This window comes from Tamandua tetradactyla, chromosome 2, assembly GCF_023851605.1.
Source record: "Tamandua tetradactyla isolate mTamTet1 chromosome 2, mTamTet1.pri, whole genome shotgun sequence".
NCBI classification, from domain to species: Eukaryota; Metazoa; Chordata; class Mammalia; order Pilosa; family Myrmecophagidae; genus Tamandua; species Tamandua tetradactyla.
In genome coordinates, this window is record NC_135328.1 from 53,319,366 (window position 1) to 53,339,544 (window position 20,179).

The following is a 20,179-nucleotide window of genomic DNA, read 5'->3' on the forward strand; positions in this document are numbered from 1 at the left end:
ACTATTATTGACAAACCCAGGGGGGCAGGTAAGCAGGCAGTCCTCCCATTTTACAGATGAGGACATTGAGGCTTAGAGAGGCAAAGCAGCTTGTGCAGGGCCCCACAACCAGTAAGCAAAGGAGGCAGGACCCCACCCCCGGTCTCCTGAGTCCTACTTCTTGGACACAGAGGCAGCCCCCTCCCACCTCCACTTCTGGGTCCCAGGTCCCAGAGCCCATGCGGAAGGCTGTTTGAGAGCTTGTCTCCGGACTGGACTGGAAGAATAGTAGGATAACAATGGCCGCCACAGCAACGATAGCTACTGTTACCTGAGTACTTACTGTGGCCAGGCCCTGTGCCCTTCACAAGTGTCATTTCATTTGGTGCTCACCAGCCTAGTGGTCATTTCCCCATTTTAGAAATGGGGAAACTGAGACTCCAAAGACATGGTGTAGTATCCTAATAATGGGTTCAGGTTGGTAAATGGTGGAGCTAAGAGTTGGTCCCATCCCACTCTTAACTGTGTGCCATGCTGCCACCTGCCTATCCCCTGGGAGCAGCTACCAGGATATCATCTTATTGGTGTGGACAGTGGCCTCAGGCTGCCACCCAAAACTAAGTCTGAACTGCTATCTTTTCTGAGTTCCATAATATATACACATGTTCATAGATATCCTATAAACAGAGTTTCCCTTGTCATCCAAGGTAGAGAAGTGCTTCTACTCTACTCTGGAAGAAGCATGAAACACTGGCCCAATAAAAGCCCTGACAAGTCCTGCAGTGCAGACATGCATTGCTGTCAATGCAGTATTTCCCAAATTTAGTCAGCCGTGGAGTACTTTCTTCAAGGAATCCCCAATAACATGCAGTGGATCAATAATATTTCAAAATGCACAATAACCATGCCCTTTCCAGCATGTGGCAACAAATCCGTAATCACCACCACCTCCAGATTCTAGGGAACGAAACATGTCTAGATGCTCTTTGAAGCTCTGTTGTCAAGTGGCCTATGGAGGCCCTCCTGGTACATTGCAGGTGTCTGCCTGCCCGACTGATTTGTGCCCTGAGCTCTTTCCTGGGCAGACAGACCTCAGTCTCATCGCCCCTTTCCATGCCCGGCTGCACCGAGCTGCTCCCCTCCCCGTCGTCCTCCTCTTCTGAGCACCACCCTCCTGCCTCCTGTGCCCTCCTGCAGATGGGCGATGCAGGACGGTACCAATGCCTGGCAGAGAATGAGATGGGGGCCGTGGAGAAGGTGGTCATCCTCGTGCTGCAGAGTGAGTCTCGGCCTCCCCTTTCCCTGGCCCCAGGCTCTTCCCAGCAGGGCAGGGGTGGGTGCCATGGGGGCTCAGGGCACAGCTTGAAGGCTATGTCCAGCACTGCCCAGGCTTTCTGATAAGAATGGAGGGGAGGGAGAGGCAGGGCCCAGGTGTTGGCATGCGTTTACAAATATTTATTCAGAATGCACAGTTGAAATCCTATGAAATGTTTCGCAAATGTGGGGTGAGATTTGGGGTTGGGGCTAATGGAACCCAGGGACCTAGCCGCCAGACCTGGGGGGAACCGGTTGTACAAAATTCAAAACTATCACTGAAATCAAACAGTTTACAAATCAGTCTTGGGGCCTCAAATTCACCCTGTGTAATAGTCTAGAGAAGAATTTTTCTATAAAACTTTTCGTAGAAGACTGATACACGTATAGAGAAGAACACACATCATAAGTGTGCAACTCAATGAATTTTTGTAAAGTGACCCCACCCATTTAATCTGCACCTTGATAAAAAAAAATAATAGGGGCTTGGTTATGTAAATCACAGTAGATTCAAACAGTGGTATACCAAGTCGGCACTAAAAATGAATATTTAATGGCATGGAAAGTTAGTTATCTATTGTGGAGTTAAAAAGAATGTCTAGAAAGAAATACCCAAGAATGATACTCAGGTAGTAATTCTCCTTTCTGTCTCTCTGCATTTTCTGATCTGCCTAAATGAGTAAGCATCACTTGAATGCACAAAAATAATGAAACATTCCTAAAAAGCTGCCCGGACTGCCCACAGGTGCCCCAGTATTCCAGGTGGAGCCCCAGGATGCAACCGTGAGATCTGGGGATGACGTGGCCCTGCAGTGCCAGGCCACTGGGGAGCCAGTGCCCACAGTGGAGTGGCTGTGGGCAGGGCAGCCATTGCGGGTCAACCGGCGGATCCGGACCCTGCTGGACGGGAGCCTGTGGCTGGAGAGCGTGGAGGCTGGGGACGCGGGCGTGTACGAGTGCGTCGCTCACAATCTCTTGGGCTCTGCCACAGCCCGGGCATTTTTGGCCGTGAGAGGTACGGGGCAACCCTCCCCACAACTTTTGTGGACAGAGACAGAACGTGCTGCTCGATGGAGCTGTGTGTGTTGCTCGTAGGGGACCTGGCCTACTGCCCTGCCAGTTCCCCAATCCTTTTCTTTGCCTAGAGTCACAAACTTGGAATGGACCAGCTGGGAGGGCTTATAGACCATCTTGTCTCTTCTGCCCATTTACAGCTGGGCAAGCCGAGTCTCAGAGATGCTGCTTGTTTAGGCAGGGAACCCTGATTACTCCAGCTTACTTGGCGCAGGCGTGTCTTCTCTTTGGACATTCTGCAACTCTGAGAGATAGGCAGGTAAACCAGGGACATCAGTGGTGCCCACCTCAGGGGATGCTGGGGCGAATTACTGCTCACTACTAGTGCCACACACTTCCTGACCATGGTAGGTGGTTAGTAAAGGATGTTGTTTGCTGGTGTTACTAACCCCTACCATCTCAGGACTCTGCAATCAGCTCCTTTTTCCCTTGGTTCAGACCAAATTGTAAAATAGAGAAAAGGACTATCCTGAGAATCCACAGTAAAATAATTCGGACCTGCATAAAAGAAAATCACAGAGTATTTCTGAATTGTCTATTTCTCAATAGTAAATACTCCATGTTTGTGACTTCCTGTCTTCCACCCTGCCTGTGGCAGACATCACTAATCTATCACTGCATGCAATGTTGACAATTTTCTCCATAGAACCCTTCTCCAGGCAGCACCTCTCAACTAACTGGAATTGGCATTTGACATCTGCCACTTGCGAATCCACTTGAAACCCACTGCCAGCCAACTGTGGGACCCTTTCTGGCCCCTGCTCTCATCATCGCCTATAGGCAGGAGTGGGGCACCAATAAACACAGCTCTCAAAAGCCAGTGGGTTTTGGCCCCTCAGCTGCAGATGCTGTAACGTGGGCAGCTTCAGGCTGAGCAGGCCCTCTCTTTGTTTTAGAGCCTGACCTCAATTCTTATCATCTCCTGTTAAGAAGACCCTCACCCAAACTCTAGAGCTCTGCACATGCTCTCCTTATTTCCTTAATGAAACCAACTATTTTTTCCTCAAATATGCTAATTGTGGACAGGTCAGGAAATATAGAAATCTGTGGAAAAAAGTAATTATCAATTATCTCCCATAATTCAGTGATACAAATAGCTTAAACAACTATTTGGGGTATATCCTTCCGTACATTTTTCTCTAATAGACTGTTTTGTTTTTTGCATATGAGATAAAATTTGCAGATTGTCTTTATAACCTGACAATTTTACTTACTGGATCTCAGACAATATTCCATGACAACAAACCTAGGTCCATGTTTTCTTTAGTGGTTTCACATCATTTCATGAGCATTTTTGAACTCAACTGTTGTCAACTTTGTGGGCTAAACCACATAGTTTATTTTTCCGGTTTCCCCTCCACAAACCACACAGAGGATGCCCATCTTTGTGTGCTGGCCTGAATATTTATTTCTATAGGATAAATTCCTGCAAGGGGCATTGCTAAGTAAAGGGTTTCAAAGTTTTTGAGACCTCCTAACTATAAATTTGTCATCCCTCCCTGATGTTTCATCCCTCCTTTCCTGTCAGCCTAGGGGCTGTGGGAGGGAGTATTCACATGGGTAGGAGACAAGAGGCTAATGAGCCACCCCATACTGGGGAAAGTTGACAGTGTTTTGTCATTCCTGGGCTCCAATTTCCTGGACCTTTCAAAAGCTGCCCCAGGTCATGCCGCTGCCTTCTTATTGGAAGTTCCCCCTCCTCCCCTGACTCCTTCTCTTCCCTTTATTAAATCTCTTTATTAGAAGGCCAGGGGTGGGTTCTCTCTTCTTCCTGTCCGTCTTATAAACCCCAGAGCAGCAGATGTTGACGTGAGCTATCCCAGATGGTATCAAATCTCATCAAACCCCAGCTCTTGGCTGCAGGAAATGGTACTGCTTCCTGGAATTCAAACTTAACCAGCCCCTTGATTTACCCATTTGGGATCCTGGCGGTTGAATGCTTTATGTTATTTTTTCGACAGATCATGGGCAATTTGTTGTTAATTTCCCCCAAGAGCTGGTGAGTGGTGAGGCAGGCTAGCTTCTGTCTCTTGCGCCCTGGAATGCCATCAGCCTGAACGAGACAGCTGGTCTATTAGCAGAGGAAGCACCCCCTGTGCCTGTGCCATCCATTTGATTAGCACTGAAAAAACATCTGTTTTCAGACTGCCTGGTGCGCTCAAAAATTCAGTCTACTCCAGCCAGGCCAGCTGTAGGGCAGCTGGAGCCAGGGCCCCTGATGGAATGGAAGAAGATCAGGCGGCCTCACTGGCTCCTCCAGCAGGTCCACTAGGACCTTCATGGACTCTTGGCATTTTAGAACCCAACAGGTTTCCGTGTGCCTGTGTTTCCACCTTCTAATTTTATAGGTAAGAAACTAAGGTCTGAGTTGGGGATATGACTTGCCCAGGTTTCAAGAAAGTGAGAGCAGAGTCGGATTTAGAGGCTGGCGCCCACACTCCAGTGCAGAGCTCCTCCCAACAGCACCCTTCTCCAGGAGCTGGGATCCCCTGGTTTTGAGTCCCTTGCCCATTGGCCATGTGCCCTTGGATGAGTTACTTCACCTCCCTGAGCCTCAGTTTACTTCTTCATGAAAGGGAAATAACATCAGTACCTGCTTATGATGAGGGAACAAGCAGATAATCAGCACTCCTGTCCCTCTCTTCCTTCCTCACAGGGGAGCCCCGGGGGAGCCGGGGCAGTATGATTGGGGTAATCAATGGCCAGGAATTTGGCGTGGCCTCACTCAACGCCACCTTGCAACAAGAGTTGCATTCTGGGACCGCCAAGATCCGGAGTAGCCTCAGCCACATCCCTGCAAATGTGGGTAAGTGGGGGCCAGACCTTGACTCGCATCTGGGCCCATTACCCTCACTGGAACCCAGGAGGAAGCGAATTCTGTGCTCCCAGGTTTGCCCAGGGCTGATTTCCAAGGGAAAGCACAGGCATCACAGCCTCTAGTGGAAGCTGAGTCCAAGATGGAGTGGGTTTAGGGGCAGGCAGCTGCCTCCCTACCCTGCAACCCTCCCAACAAAGCATAATGGCAGGACTTGAAATCTGATTGAGAGAAAGTATGAAAGAATCTGGGTTATGTGGATGCAGGAAGTCAGGTAATGGGTTTTGAAGCCGCTGAGTGCTGTGTGATTTTCTTGCCACTGTTAAAGGCAAAGGAAAGCAAAGGATCACCAGTAATGATTAAGGGATTATGAGCTTATTTCTGTATGAAGAGTACAGAAATGGGGGATGGGGGTGGGGGAAGCATGTGGAGAACAAAATCAGTAAAATTAAGAAATGTCCACTTTGAGACAGACCCATGAAATATTGTGTCTTAAACAAATGGGATGGGCTGGAGAGATGGTCACCATTTCAGCATCTTCCTGGGACGTTATTGCAAACCTCGACTTACTGGACCTTAGGGGACTCCGGGGCTCCTCGTGGGAGTCGCGAGCAGGGTAGAGGGCCATGCTGGCAGGGTCTTTGCTAAAAGCAAGTCCTCTGAAGCTGGTCTTAACCATGAACCTGTGTGAACACTGCGGGGCCAGGAACTTTGGCCAGGGGTCACTCAGGGCCGGCTGGCAGCAGAGGGTGAATGAAGCAAGACGCCTTCCAGACGTGACTGGTTCTTCCAGTTGGCAGAGCAGGAATGCAGAGAAGCGTCTCACCCAGAGCCAGGTGGGGCAGGCTCTGCTGGGTGGAAACAGAGGCACAGAGAGGTGGCCCGGAAGGCTCTGCTCCCCACCCCCCTGCCCGGGGACAGCCAACTGCTCTTAACGCCCGTCCTCCCAGCACCGACAAGAGCTAAGGTGAGGAGCTGGACGGCACCGGACCCCCCAGCGAGCACGGTGTTTCCCTTCCTCACCCCCAGGGCAATCTTTTGGCCCTTTTTTCAAAGTTCATGGTGTGGAATGGTCCATCCTCTCCTGCGCTCTGCCGGAAGAAGAATCAACAAGTCAGACAACTTTACATTTTTCCATTCAGTTCAGCAAACATAGATTCAGGGTCTTCTGGAGTCCCAGGCTCGGTGGTGACACAGTCTTTGTCAAATTGAGTTGAACATCTGCTATCCATATGCATTTCTTCGTATTAATTTTCAAAACAACCCCATGAAATGGATATTTGCCTTTGCCATTTTCCAGATCACAGATTAAATAGCCAAGTGTTGGGTCCCCAGACTGAGACTGAGCAGGGAGGGAAGGGTTGATGCTTTCTTGGGGGCAGTGGGGAGCCATGGAGGGCTCTTGAGCAGGAGAGTGCCCCTCAGGCTCAGGGCCTAACCTGGCCTCACTGCCCCGCCCTGCCCAGGGCCGCTGATGCGTGTGCTCGTGGTCACCATTGCCCCCGTCTACTGGGCCCTGTCCGGGGAAAGCGGGGAGGCCCTGAATGGCCACTCCCTGACGGGTGGCAGCTTCCGGCAGATGTCGCATGTGGAGTTTGCTACAGGTGAGCAGCATCTTCACTTAGGTGGGGCCGGTGGGGCTAAGGCACCAGCCAAGGGCCTGTGCCCCGTAGTTACTCTGGGCTGGGTGGGGATTGCAGGAGAGCTGCTCACGATGACCCAGGTGGCTCGGGGCCTGGATCCCAACGGCCTCCTGGTCCTCGACATGGTGGTCAAGGGCATCATCCCCAAGAGCCTGGCTGAATCCGATCTCCAGATGCAGGTGGGGGGGTTGAGCCTACTCCATACCCCTGGGTGTGGGGGGGGCAACCCTGGGGGTGTGCATATGGGGTGGCTGAGAGAGAATTCCTCCAGCAGCTGGGCTTGCTTTCCTTCCTGACACCCGAACAGGGGCTGGGTCATGTCCTGGCCTTGAACTTGGGGGAGGATTAATAGCTTGTAATGGGGCCCACCTTGGAGTGGGAAGATGCCCTGAGCCCAGGGATGGAATGCTGTCCCCTTTCCATAAAGAAGGACACTGAAGGAAAGTGACTTGCTCAAGGTAACGCAGCAGGTTGGAGAAAGAGATGAGAGGTACACCCAGGTCTCCTACCCAGCACCTCCCAACGCTTTGGGGTAGGGACCTGAGGGTCCCTGGCTGCTTTAGAACTAAGATCCTAGGCATTTGTCCCCTTCTCCTCCCCCAGGACTTCCAAGAGCACTATGTGCAGACAGGGCCGGGCCGGCTGTTTGTGGGCTCCACGCAGCACTTCCAGCACCGTGGCCTCCCCACATTCCTGCGCTGCAACCACAGCATCCAGTACGACGTGGCCCGGGGCCCCCAGCCCCGGCTAGTGCAGCACCTGCAAGCCTCAGCTGTCAGCTCAGCCTTTGATCCCGTGGCCGAGGCCCTGCACTTCGAGCTGACCACAGCCCTGCAGGCTGGTGAGGCCCCATCCTTTGTCCCCACCCCCTTCTCCTCTGGCTAAAAGCCTGAGAGGGGCCCTGAACACACCTGGTTGAAAGTCAAGGTGACATTCCCCACCCTGCATGTACTGCCTATGGGACTAGAGATCACGTGTACTAGAGATGGCTCACTGCCTGGTCCGCCCACCTCCCACCTCCCCCCACTCCTACTCATCCATCCACGCACCCGGTGTCAGGAACACCACCTTTTAGGCCACTCCTGCTCAAGCCCTCCGGGAGCTTTCCCAAGCCCCAGGGAATGACTCAGGCCACACCCCACCCTCTTCTCCCATGGGTGCCTGCACCAGCGGTCCCACCCAGGGGGCGCGAGCCATTACCTGAACGCCTGGAGACCCACACACACAGGCTTTAGTTTTTCAACCAGTGGATGCTGAAGATATGTTATCATATTTGAGGTGCCCACATTTTTTTTTACATTGAACAAGGGACAGTGCTAAGAGCACAAGCTTCAAGGTCAAGCAGACATTGGCCCAAATGGCAGCTGTACCACTTCTATGCTGTGTGACCTTGGGTGCAAGCCCCAGCTCTCCCCGAGCCTCAGTGTGCTCATCTGCCTGATGGGCACTGGAACACCCACCTTGCAGGGTATAGGAGCAGAGCTGCAGTTTCTAAACCCAAGCCCAGCACCCGTGAGAGCTTCAGAAACTGGCTGTCATAATTACCTGTGTAATTATGCAGGTCTCCTTCCTGTCTCCGAGCACATATTGCCCCCTTCCGCCCCCCACCTCCTCATGCCTTTGTTCTCGCCGTCCTCTTCAGACCTGATCATTCGCCCATTCTCCAAGCCCTCCCTTCACAGCCAGGAACCCACCTCCACCTCCTCTGAATCCTCATAAACTCAGCCTTGCACATGTGGGCCGCCTGCTTTGTACTTTTTTTCTTTAATGATTTCTGCCATCTGCCTGACTCATCACCCCAGCCCCACCACAAGCTCCCCCAGGGCATACTTACGCAACCCGGCATGTCCCGCAGCCAACACCTTGAACGGGCCTGGGCCAGGAATGGGCTCCCTGACTCTCTGGGTACCCGGCCTGGCTCAGGACAGGAGCTGACCCACAGTCTGGACACTCGGCTCAGACAGTGGCTGCCCTGGCCAAGCAGGCAGGAGGGAGCCGTGGGCCCGGGCTGTGGCCACGCTGCTCTCGGTCCGCGGGGGCCTCTGTGGGCTTTAGAGCCTTCCTGCTTTGCCTTGCAGAAGAGAACGAAGCTGGCTGCCCAGAAGGCTTTGATCTGGACGCCCAGGGAGCATTTTGTGTGGGTGAGCACCCTCCCCGCCTCACTCCCCCCCCCCAACTCCTCGGGCAGGAATGTCCTGCCCAAGCTGCCTGGGGTGGGAGGGGGGTACCTAGAGCACAGACCACCCGCTCTCTTCCCCACCTCAGACAGGGACGAGTGCTCGGGGGGCCCAAGCCCCTGCTCCCACTCCTGCCACAATGCACCTGGCCGCTTCTCCTGCTCCTGCCCAGCGGGCTTCACCCTGGCCTGGGACAAGAGGAACTGCAGAGGTGAGTGACCCCCAGTGGAGAGGGTCTCTTCGGACCTGCTGGACCAGCAAGAAGGCATGCACAGGGAGGGCCCTGGGGCCAGGGCTTTGGTCAAGGGGCACATTCTTTAGGGAACGGCCGAGTCCTAAGGACATGGAACATCAGCGTGGCATTCCCAACATCCTGTCCCCGCTGGAACACCTTTTCTGTTGTGAGGGCCACAGGTGGGAACGGCTCAGGGTTGGGGGAATTTCCCAGGGACATACAGGCAGTGGTCGCCTTGGAAGAGGTTCTTACTTGAACCTCCACGGGGTCTGTCCTGGGCAATGGGTGGGGCTGCAGGACAGAGTAGGAAGAGTGAGGGGGACTGGGAGAAGGGAGAGAGGGATGAGGGACTGGAACTCCTGATCCCTTCTACCTGGGAATGCTGAGGAGGCAGCTACGAGCCATGCAACAGCAGTGTTTCCGGAGCACTCACCTTTTCTCCTCCATCCACCTTTGCACTCTCTCCCTCTAGCTCCCTTGATGTTTTTTTCAGTGTCCTTTATTTCCTCTGCCACAGGGAGGGTGACAGCAGCACAGCACGCTGGAACCAGAGCCCTAGACTTTGGCATTAGACAGACCTGGGTTTGAGTCCTGGCTCTGACACTGACCGCCCACCTCACCTGGGGTGCATTTCAGTTTCTTGACCTGTGAAATGAGAATGGGAATAAACCCACCTCTTGATGATAATTTGCAAGACATGCAATATGGTGCCTGGCCTGTGCTGAAGAGCTTTAGGAATTATTTTTCCCAAATCCCAATATGAGGCTTCAGTCCTTTACCTGGTACCCCAAATAGTTGTCAGCCTGTCCTCTAGGAAAGAAGCTGGGTGCTCATGCCACAAAGCTCTTCTACCACGAAGCTCTTCTCCCACATACCCATGGCAGACATGGACAGTTGATCTTGGCATTTATACTCGCTGAGGCGGGACACAGCCTCAGAAGCTTTCTCAACACTCAGCGGCCACTTCCAATTGATTGGTATTGGCAAGTGAGCTGACATCCATTTGTTCAGCTTGCTCTATTTGACCCTTTGATGAATCACTGGATGAGAAATCTAACCGTGAGAGTATCTATCCTAATGCTGATTCCAAATCTGAATCCTGCCTCTCCACCTGTGGGGCCTAGCAGTGGCTCCTGGAATCAAATCTCCATGGACTTTCAGGTGGAAATTGTCTGTAACTTTGTCTCAAGTTGCAGGCCTTTGGGTCCCTTGAGGTGGTCTGTGTGTTTGCAGGACAAGGTTGGGGGAGGAAGGATGGAGAGAACTAACAGAGTGGGTGGGGACCTTCATGCCAGGGGCCTGTGGGGCTGGGGGCAAGGCCTGTGTGGGTACGCTGCGCCAAAGTGCAGGCGGGAAGCAAGGGCATGTGTTAAAGTTGTTCCTTTGCCACACATTGTATTCGAAAATTTGAACAGCAAATTTCAAATAAACCATTCTATGGCTGACAGTGTTTGAAAAAACATAGAACATGTTCGCACAGTCATCTGCTCCATCCCCACCCCCAGATGTGGACGAATGTGCATGGGATGCCCACCTCTGCCAGGAGGGACAGCGCTGTGTGAACCTGCTCGGGTCCTACCGCTGCCTGCCGCACTGCAGGCCTGGCTTCCGGGTGGTTGCCGACGGCACCAACTGTGAAGGTGACGGGGCCTGTCCGTCCTCCAGGGAACTCTTCAGTTGCCAGGGTTTAGCAGAAGTGGGGCCATGGGTCACTGAACCCTGGGCCTTGGGGAGATCTGAACCTCTCTTGGCAGAGGGAGCGCAGTGAGGCCTGGGAAAAAGAGCCTGGGCTGGGGCTCAGAAGGTGTGGGGTCTAGCCCAGCTGGGGCTACTGGCAACTTGAGCACTTTTGACAAGTGACTGTTCCTTTCTGGGCCTCTAGTTTCTCATTTATTCAATGAAGAGGGAAGGGAGACACGGTCAGGAACTACAAATACCAAAACATCTGCTTCTTCCCGTCTCCTCTCACGGACCATGGTCCAGTCTAGAGAAAACCTCTGAATCCTTCTCAACACAGATTTTCCAGCACCCTACTAATCAATTGCAATTGGCATTTGAGATAAAACCCAGGTGTCACCCTGGTTGGGGTGACCTCTAATGTCCTTCCCACACTAGCATTCCATAGTTCCTTGATTTGAGTTCTCTTGGCTCCCCCAGTGGAGTGGGGAGAGCACGGTGGAGTCTGAATTTAGAAGCAGCAGCTCTTCAACCTCAGGGACCCTCGGATTTCCCTTCCTATTTACAAGGCATTTCTGCCTGCTGCCTGCCTCCGCTCCACACACACACTTTCCTTTCCACGCTTCCTTCTTTCTCACCATTCTTTTGAGCTCTCCCCATGTGTCAGGCCTCTAAGACCTTTAGATGTGTGATTCTCTCTTCACCGTGCTCCCTGACCAGGTCCCGTCTTTTTCCCTCTTTACACATGAGGAAACTGAGGCTCAGCGAAGTGAGTTACTTGCCTCAGGAGTAGAGTAAGACAGAGAATATGGCAGAGCTCAGCCTGAGCCCGGAATATCTGCCTCTAAAGCCCACCTTTTAAGACCCACGCTTGGAAAGCCCTTAATCTTCAAACCCAGTGCCATTGGGAGAGGGGTTGCAAGAGTTGGCATTCTGCCTCGTGACACTTAGGATGGAGAAGGGAACAGGGGATGAGTCCCAGATGTGGAGGGGACGGTTTGTTCCCCTGGGGCAGAGCTTTGAGCACAGAACCCACCCCTGACCAAGCCCCTGCCTCCTCAGATGTTGACGAGTGTCTGGAGCAGTTGGACGAGTGTCACCACAACCAGATCTGTGAGAATACCCCAGGCGGTTACCACTGCAGCTGCCCCAGGGGGTATCGGAGTCAGGGCCCTGGCCTGCCCTGCCTAGGTATGGGAACGCTCACTCCCTTGCTGGCTCATGGACACTGCGTGTTTGTGATGACAGTGGTACTGAGTTCTGCGGATTCCCAAAAAGCAGTCAGCACTAAACGTGCACTCACCATGTGTCTAGATCCCCACTTTATCTGCTTTATGGCACTGAAACCTCACCACTGACCTGGAAGGCCACCTTCTCTGGGAAGGAGGAGGAGAGAAGGGAGAAATGGGTAGATCTCAGAAAGTTTTAGGAGGTAGAATTGACCTAAATATGAGGCTAAAGGGATGAGGGGCAGAGGGTGAGTTGGAGTCCGGAATGATGGTTGGAGCTGGGGAAGATACGGTCCTCTTTGAGCTGTAGAGGCTGGAGTTGGCAAAGGGGCTGGCATGGCCCAGGGGAGGGAAGGCCTGGAGGCAGGCCTGCGTGGAGCATATGAGGCAGCTGGGTTCTGGGGAGGTGTGATCACGTGGTTGCAGGCTAGGCGAGCCTTGAACCACCCCCAGCATCCCCACCTGCCCTCTGCCCCTTTCCAGATATCAACGAGTGCCTCCAGCAGCCCCAAATCTGCGGCTACCAGTGCCACAATCTCCAGGGTGGCTACCGCTGCCTGTGCCCACCAGGTCAGGCCCTACTCCGTGATGGCAAGGCCTGTGCCTATCTGGAGCTGAGTGGAAAAAATGTGACCACCGTCAGCCACCGAGGCCCCTTTGTACCTTGGCCGCAGCCCCGCAGCCCCGTCTCTGGCAGCTCCTACCGTGCGGGGGTCTCCCTCCAGCCAGGCCCCAGGGCTCTGAGCACCATGGGCCGGGCCTGGTGCCCCCCTGGCTTCATTAGGCAGAACGGTGTCTGCACAGGTAAGGCCTGCCCAACCGTCTCAGCAGGGACGTACCCTACTGTGATCCTGGCCTCCTAGGCTGGGCGTGTAAGCACCATCCGTGGTGTTCAGAAACCCAGGACTTGTGGGTAAGGGGGGCGGAGGTGCAGGCATTTCCCCAAGATATATTCCATGAAACACCTATTCCAAGGGGTATGGTAGATGCTTGGTGAAAAGAGGGATTCCATGGCCAATGAGTTTGAGAAAAGTAAAGCCAGGCAAAGTTGAGGCTGCCCCCTTGCTACAGGGCATCTCAGAGCCTTGGCCAGGCTAATCGGTAAATGGCCTCCAAGAGGACAATGGAGTATTTTCCAAACCGTTTGACTCCAGGACACTTTACTCAGAGGGAGGGCCTCCTGGGCAAGTGTTCCCAGGAACCCATTTTGAGAAACACTGCTCTTGGACTTCAAAGGTGAAGCAGTCAGGGAGGGGAGATTCTCAAGAGTAAAGAAGAATATCCCAGGTAGACGTGAGAATGTAAACAGCAAATGTGGTCAGGGACAACCCCCTGAACCCTCCAGGGGCTGGTGCTATGGGCTACCAGGAGGGGGAACGGCGGGCAGCTTGCCTGCAGGCTGATGCAATTCAACTTTCCTGCCTGGGCAGAGGAGCCCATGGTAGGGACCAGAGCCCCCAGCACCTCGGCGAGCCTGGTTCGGCAGCATTCCCGACACTTGCCCAGGAAGTCCCCCAATCTCCGAAGCCAGGGTGGGCGATGGGTGGGGCCACGTGGGGAGGAGGTGTGAGCTGCCCAAGGCAGGCAATTTCCCTGGCCTGCCCGGGAGCCCGGCGGGCAGGCCCATGGCCCCCCTGGCGTCTGTGACTCAGCGTGTCTCTGTCTCCCGCCATGCCCCGCCCCAATCCCGCCTGTGCCAGACCTCGACGAGTGTCAGGTGAGGAGCCTGTGCCAGCACGCCTGCCAGAACACCGAAGGCAGCTACCAGTGCCTCTGCCCCGCCGGCTACCGCCTCCTCCCCAGTGGAAAGAACTGCCAGGGTGAGCAGGCACCCAGTGTGGGGCCCAGCTTCCCCATCGCCAGAGGGGGCAGGGTAGGGCACTGAGGAACAGGGCGATGTCGGGATCTCTCACCCTCCACCTTCCATCCCTCTGTAGTTCTTCAAGTCTCCTCACAGTCATCCTCCCATGAGACAGCGGCAGGCAGATGAGCTCAGAGGGGTTAAGCAACCACCCCAAGCTCCCACAGCCAGTGCTAGGGCCAGGCTGGGCTCCCCCCACTCGAAATTGGAGCCTTAAGAAATTACATGGGCAGGCTCTGAAATCAGCCCTGGGGTTAGTTAAAACCTAGCTCTGCTGTGTGTCCATGGACAACTCACTTCATCTCTCTGAGCTTCAACCTCCTGTGTAAAATTTTGGGGCCAACACAGTCCCCACCTCAAGTGGCCCAGATGAGCTATGTCGAGTGTGGGTACACAGTAGCACAGAGCATTTTCCAGCTGTACCCCTGGCTAGGGCCAGTCATGCTTCTTACCCCTGTAAAATGGGAACCGTGGCACCTTAACCTGTCTCCATCCCTCCCTGTCCATCTTGGGGATCAGTGACTGTCCTCTGAGAAGGGGATCAGAGGACCAGATGGCCTCCTGGGGCAGCCCTCCTTAATCCCTGGCTGTCCACTCCAGTGCTAGACTTCAGCAGGTCCCTGGGGTGCCCAGCAATGCCCTGGTGTGCCCCATTCCCCTGGGGAGATGAGCAGGTATTAGGGGTCAGAGGCCAGGCTGGTCAGGATATGGGCGAAGGTGCCACCCGCCGGCCTAGGCCTCCGCAGTGTTTTTCTCCTGCCCTAACCCCCTTTGTGCCTTCCCTTCGGGCCCCTTCTCTCTGCTCCATCACTTCCCACCACCTCCCACCCTTCACCACCACACTCCACCCAGACATCGATGAGTGCGAGGAGGAGGACATTGAGTGTGGGCCCAGCCAGATGTGCTTCAACACCCGCGGCAGCTACCAGTGTGTGGACACGCCATGTCCTGCCACCTACCGGCAGGGCACCACCCCGGGGTAAGGGCTGAGATGGCCAAGTTGGAGTGGGAGGTGGGAGTGCATTATGTGCCAGGCGCCAGGTCCTTCCACTCTGGCTGCTCTATGGCCAGACCCCTCCTCCATGAAGGCCACCTGCCAAGCTTGATGGAAGTTATCTAAAAAGAGGTCCTCCTGGGGGTGACACTGTCAGGACTCCTTGATTGTCAGGATCTCTGTGGCACAGGGCAGGGCAGAACGTCCCGGGGAGGGCACCTTCCTGCAGCCACTCTGCAGGGTGCTGTCTTTCCCTGCAGGAATAATGTGGCACTTGTAGATAAGAGGGCATGGGGCACTGGGAGAGAATGGGGCAGCTGGGAGAAGACAGACACGCAGAGACACATGGGGACACGCAGCACCACACAGACACACACAAAACCACGGGACTCAGGGACACATAAACACCAGCCAGGGACACACACAAAATCCCAAGAGACAGACAGACACAGACACACAAATGCAAAACACATCTCAACACAACATACTGTAGCTACAGTCCTCACAAAGACACATAAGGACACGAAGACCTCGGCGGACAGGACCTGCAGGGTCAGGGAAGGTTTCCTGGGGTGGGGTTGGCTCACCCTGGGCCTTGCAAATCGGGAAGCCCAGGCAGGGGCTAGAGTGAGACCCTTGTCAAGGCTGAGCCCGTGTCCTTGAGCACCCCCATCCCGGCAGCCAGCCCAGAGTCCAGGTGGCCCCTTCTAAAGTGCACGCGGAGGACTCTTAAGTTGTATGACTGCCTTGTGCCGGACGGTCGCCCTGAGGCATGGACTGGAAGCCCGCTGGGGATGCCTGCTCCAAAGTTAAGGGGATGTCTCTGGCTTCTTTGGGCCCCAGTTTATCGATCTTTAAAATGAGTTACAGTGGCACTGGAGAGAAGGTATTTGGGGAGTAGAGAGAGCTCGGAGCTGGGAGGGGAGAGGGATTGAGGCCCCATTTACGTGGCCCGACCACGCTCCGATGGCGACCGCCCCTCCGTCCCTGTCCGGCCCGCAGGACGTGCTTCCGCCGCTGCTCACAAGACTGCAGCGCCGGCGGCCCTTCCACGCTGCAGTACAAGCTGCTGCCGCTGCCCCTTGGCGTGCGTGCCCACCGCGACGTGGCCCGTCTTGCCGCCTTCTCCGAGGCCGGCGTCCCGGTCAACCGCACGGAGCTCAGTGTGCTTGAGCCCGACCCGCACAGCCCTTTCGCGCTGCGCCTGCTGCGCGCGGGCCACGGCGCCGTCTACACTCGCGGCGCGCTCACCCGCTCCGGCCTCTACCGGCTCACCGTGCGTGCCACCGCGCCCCGCCACCAGCGCGTCTTTGTCCTCCTCATAGCAGTCTCCCCCTACCCCTACTAAGGGAAAGAAGGAGGGTGTCATCGGCAGCAACTCTAGGGCCAGCGACCCGGGGGATGACAGGGGTGGGGTGGGTGGAGGAGCTGGCCCAACCCCCACCGTGCAGCCCTTGGCCACACCACCTGCTGTGGCAAGCCAAAGCGTCATCTCTTACTGCATCAGCCCGATCTTCAGCAAACATGACCGTGCGCACATCCTTGACCCCAGGTCAACGAGGACGGGAGCCCGCTCCCGCCCCCCAGGGAGTGGGAACGTCCTCAGGCAGATGCCAAACACTGCCCTTCTGGGATTGGTCTGCAGACAGGGCTGGGGGTGAAGCCTCCATATCTAAATGGCTCCTCCAGACTTGCCCCAAGTCCCCCGGGGGGGCTGGGCTGGGACACAGCCTGCCTGGAAACCCAAGTGGTGGCGCCCGCCCACACCTGACACTGCCCCATCCTGAACCAAGGTGTATGTGTGTATAATGTAAAAACAATTATTTTAAACCAATTTGATTTCTTTGTCTAATTATTCGCTTTGATAAGAAGGGTCTTTGTCTGGGAGAGAGACCACCACCCTTCTGGACCAAGAGCGCTGGAATAGGAGTTCAGGTCCCCTGGGCTCCTTATGAGTAGGGTGGTCTCAGGCAAATCACTCAGCGCTTCTGGGCTGTTTCCTTTCCGTAAACTAAGACTCTGACCATAGAGCCTCCCCACAGGGCTGTGGGCAGAATTAAATGAGCACATAGCTAGCTATACATGGTAGCAACAAAAAGGTCTCAATTTTCGGAGGTTGGATGAAGAGAAGTCATTCATTTATTCATTCATTCACCAAAGATCCAATGAGTCCTAATTATGTGCTGGCAGTGAACATAAATCCTTATGCTCTTGACATTACAGTCTAATGGCAAAGGGTATATAAACAGTAAGGAAGCGAAGGTAAAATGTGTACCTGGTCAGTTGGTGAGGTGTGCTAGGAAGAAAAATTTGGAAAGGTTGGGGTGGGAGGTGGGGGGCAGTTTTAAATAGGAAGAACCACATAAGCCGCACTGAGAAGGTGACATCTGAGCAGATCTGAAGAAGGTGAAAACAAAGCCAGGTGGAATCTAGGGGAAGGCATTCCAGGCAGAAGGAATGGCAAATATCAGAGCCCTGAGGCAACAGCGGGCCTGGGTGGTGGGTCTGGGTGGTGGACATCCAGCAAGGAAGCCAGGGCACCTGGAGCTGAGGGAGGAGAGGAAGGAAGAGGGAGAAATGATCAGAAAGGTAAGGGAGGAGATGATGTGGGGCTTTGGGGCCCCTGGAGGGATGTTGGCTTTGCCAACATCATTTGGCTTTGCCAACATCAACATTTGTCAAAGGGAGGAGAGACAAGATCTGAATATATGTGATGTATATTGGCAGATCTCCAATGTCCTATGACCGGGCTTGAGTTCCAGTAGGAAAGCAGGGGCTCCACAGAAGCCCTGCAGGAGCACAGCGCTGTTTCTCATTCCCCACTTCTCCATTTCCTGCCCCTCTGGGCTGGCTGCAGCTCCCGCCTTCAGCGGCCTCCCTGCTGCCAGCTGCCAGCAAACACAGCCTCTGGAGGAAGGACGTGGTTTTGGAGAAGAGGGTTCCTTTCTCCCTGCTCCCCTTGCTCAGGGTGGCATTGCCATCTCGCTCTTAGGACACACATCCTCTTATTCGGGTAATAGGAAAAGCAATCTGAATAATTTCCCATTAAGGGATGAAAGAGATTCCAACTACTGAAATGGAGCCTTCCAGCAACGCTGGGAGTAAACAGGGAAGACATTGCTGTGTTCATTTCACAGATGGAGAAAGGGGGCTCCGGGAGGGTGCGACCAAGTCATTTAATTGATAGTTAACTGTCAGTGGCTGGAGCTGGGACTCACGGCTAACTGATTCCCGATCCCTGCCTAATAGCGCTCCCCCCAACTCACTCTTACCCAGGGGCACCTGCACTGTCAAAGCTGGTTTCCTTTAAAGTCTACAGACTTTTTCTATACAGGGCCAGAGAGTAAAATTTTCTGTTTTGTGGGACGTACAGCCTCTGTAGTAACTCTGTTTTGCAGTAGTAAAGAGCCATAGACAACACGTAAACAAGTAGGTATGGCCGTTTTCGAATAAAACTCCTTTTATGAATACTTAATTCGAATTTCATATCATTTGCATGTGTCATGAAGCATTCTCCTTTTGATTATCTTTTCAACCACTCACAAATATAAAAACCATTCTTGGCTTTATGAAAACTGACACAGTCTATAGCGTGTAAACCTCTGTTTTAAACCAAGTAAGTCACTAATGAAGGAATTTCAGGCTTGGGGTTAGAGGGAAAAGCTGGGGGGAGAGATTTCCTGTGCCCTCTGTATCCTTTTCATCCAGGGCCCGCCTGTGAGTGCCTTCCTTGGGCTGAACGTTCCACTTTGTGCAATACTGGGATCAGGGGTCAGAGCTTGAGCCTCCTCTTTGCTGGGCTGTTAATTTTTTATGGAGCTGGGGAGTTTGCTGCCCAGGAAGAGAGATAGGGTCAGTCCTGGAGCCAAAGCATTGCAGAAGTTGAGACCTGGAGCGGGGAGGTGTCGGTTCCTCTCTCACCCCTGCTCTCTCCTGCCTGCCCCCATCCTATTCGAGCACCTTCAGGTTTGCTAGGCTTCCAGTTTTTGAGTCCCCATCCAGTACCTCACAGACTTGAGTTTATTAAATCCTCCTAGGAACTCCAGAGGCAGGAACTAGTATCCTTGTTTCACATAGGATGAGACACGGCTCAGAAATTAGTCACTTGTCCAAGGCCACAGGCCTGTCTGACTGCGGAGTCCTGGGCTCTAACCATCAGACTTCCCTGCCCCCACTGTCTACTGAGGTAGGAAGATGGAGAAGGAAGAAGAGGGTCAGGAGCAGGAAGAAAAGGGGTCATGGTAATTCAAAGCCTGAGAAGCTGCAAAGGGCAAGTCCATTCAGGACAGCCCCTTTCCTCCTCTATCTTCTCCTCCTTTTCCCATTTGAGGTGACAAAACAGAGGCCTGAAGAGAAGTGACTTTGTCCAAAATCATGAAACAAACCAGTGGCAGAACCAAGCCTTGGACCCAGGCTCTGACTCCAGGTCCTGTGCTTACCCTCTCCCACTGTCCACACCCACAGGGACAAGTACAGGAGGCACCTCCCACGGGAGCTGCAACTGAAGCCAGCTCAGAGAGGGTTGTTTTCCACTTCCGCTTTTCCAGAGGCCATCTGCCTTTGGCCAGGGCTCTGCCTAGCTGCCCAGCCCCCAGCACCACCTGACCTCTGGAGCTGTTCTACACCATCAGGGATGGAAAACAGTTCTGAAGGTCACTCATTAAACTCACTGTTGCAGCTTTTCCAAGAAGCAAATAACTGGACTCTGTGTTCCTATGGGTGGGGACTAGCAACGTGGGGCCCAGCCTGCAGGACACTCCCTGTTCCTGGGGTGTCCAGGCCTGGCTAGCAGCAAAGTGGCTTTTGGTACCAACCACAAGAAGGTTGCAGGGCAAGACCCTTACCATCTCTGCACATCCACAACTGGTGGGTGCAGAGCCCCTGGCTGGCAGAAGAGAGAGCCGGAGGGCAGGAAGGGGCTTACTCTATAGCTATGTGCATGGGTTATTTCTATGTCTATAAGTTGCAGGGGGGATTTAATGGGTCACATCCATTGAACTTGTCCTTCAACAAGTGTCCATAAAAGTCCAGACTGACCCCTCAGGCTGCAATGTGGAAAGTAGATTAGAGGGGCTGGGTGGGTGCAGGCAGGAAGACAGATGTGCGCCTGCAGGGTATAAGTGAGAGGTGATGGTGGTCTAGGCTAAGACGATTAGCAGTGGGAAAAGGAAGAAGAGGCCA

The 20,179-nt window shown here is 54.0% G+C and overlaps 1 protein-coding gene across 1 annotated transcript in view; it reads left to right on the forward strand.

Annotated features, from left to right (window-relative positions):
• Positions 1-16,823, forward strand: part of HMCN2 (hemicentin 2) — a 149,043-nt gene extending 132,220 nt beyond the window's left edge. The window contains exons 85-98 of the mRNA XM_077128152.1: positions 1,177-1,258; positions 2,039-2,308; positions 5,024-5,173; positions 6,649-6,786; positions 6,883-7,004; positions 7,429-7,666; positions 8,904-8,966; positions 9,091-9,213; positions 10,743-10,877; positions 11,977-12,105; positions 12,627-12,947; positions 13,844-13,963; positions 14,857-14,983; positions 16,001-16,823. Coding sequence (XP_076984267.1) covers positions 1,177-1,258; positions 2,039-2,308; positions 5,024-5,173; positions 6,649-6,786; positions 6,883-7,004; positions 7,429-7,666; positions 8,904-8,966; positions 9,091-9,213; positions 10,743-10,877; positions 11,977-12,105; positions 12,627-12,947; positions 13,844-13,963; positions 14,857-14,983; positions 16,001-16,346 — 2,364 coding nt within the window. The 3' untranslated portion in view covers positions 16,347-16,823. The remainder of the gene's footprint in view (positions 1-1,176; positions 1,259-2,038; positions 2,309-5,023; positions 5,174-6,648; positions 6,787-6,882; positions 7,005-7,428; positions 7,667-8,903; positions 8,967-9,090; positions 9,214-10,742; positions 10,878-11,976; positions 12,106-12,626; positions 12,948-13,843; positions 13,964-14,856; positions 14,984-16,000) is intronic.
• The last annotated feature ends 3,356 nt before the right edge of the window (positions 16,824-20,179 follow it).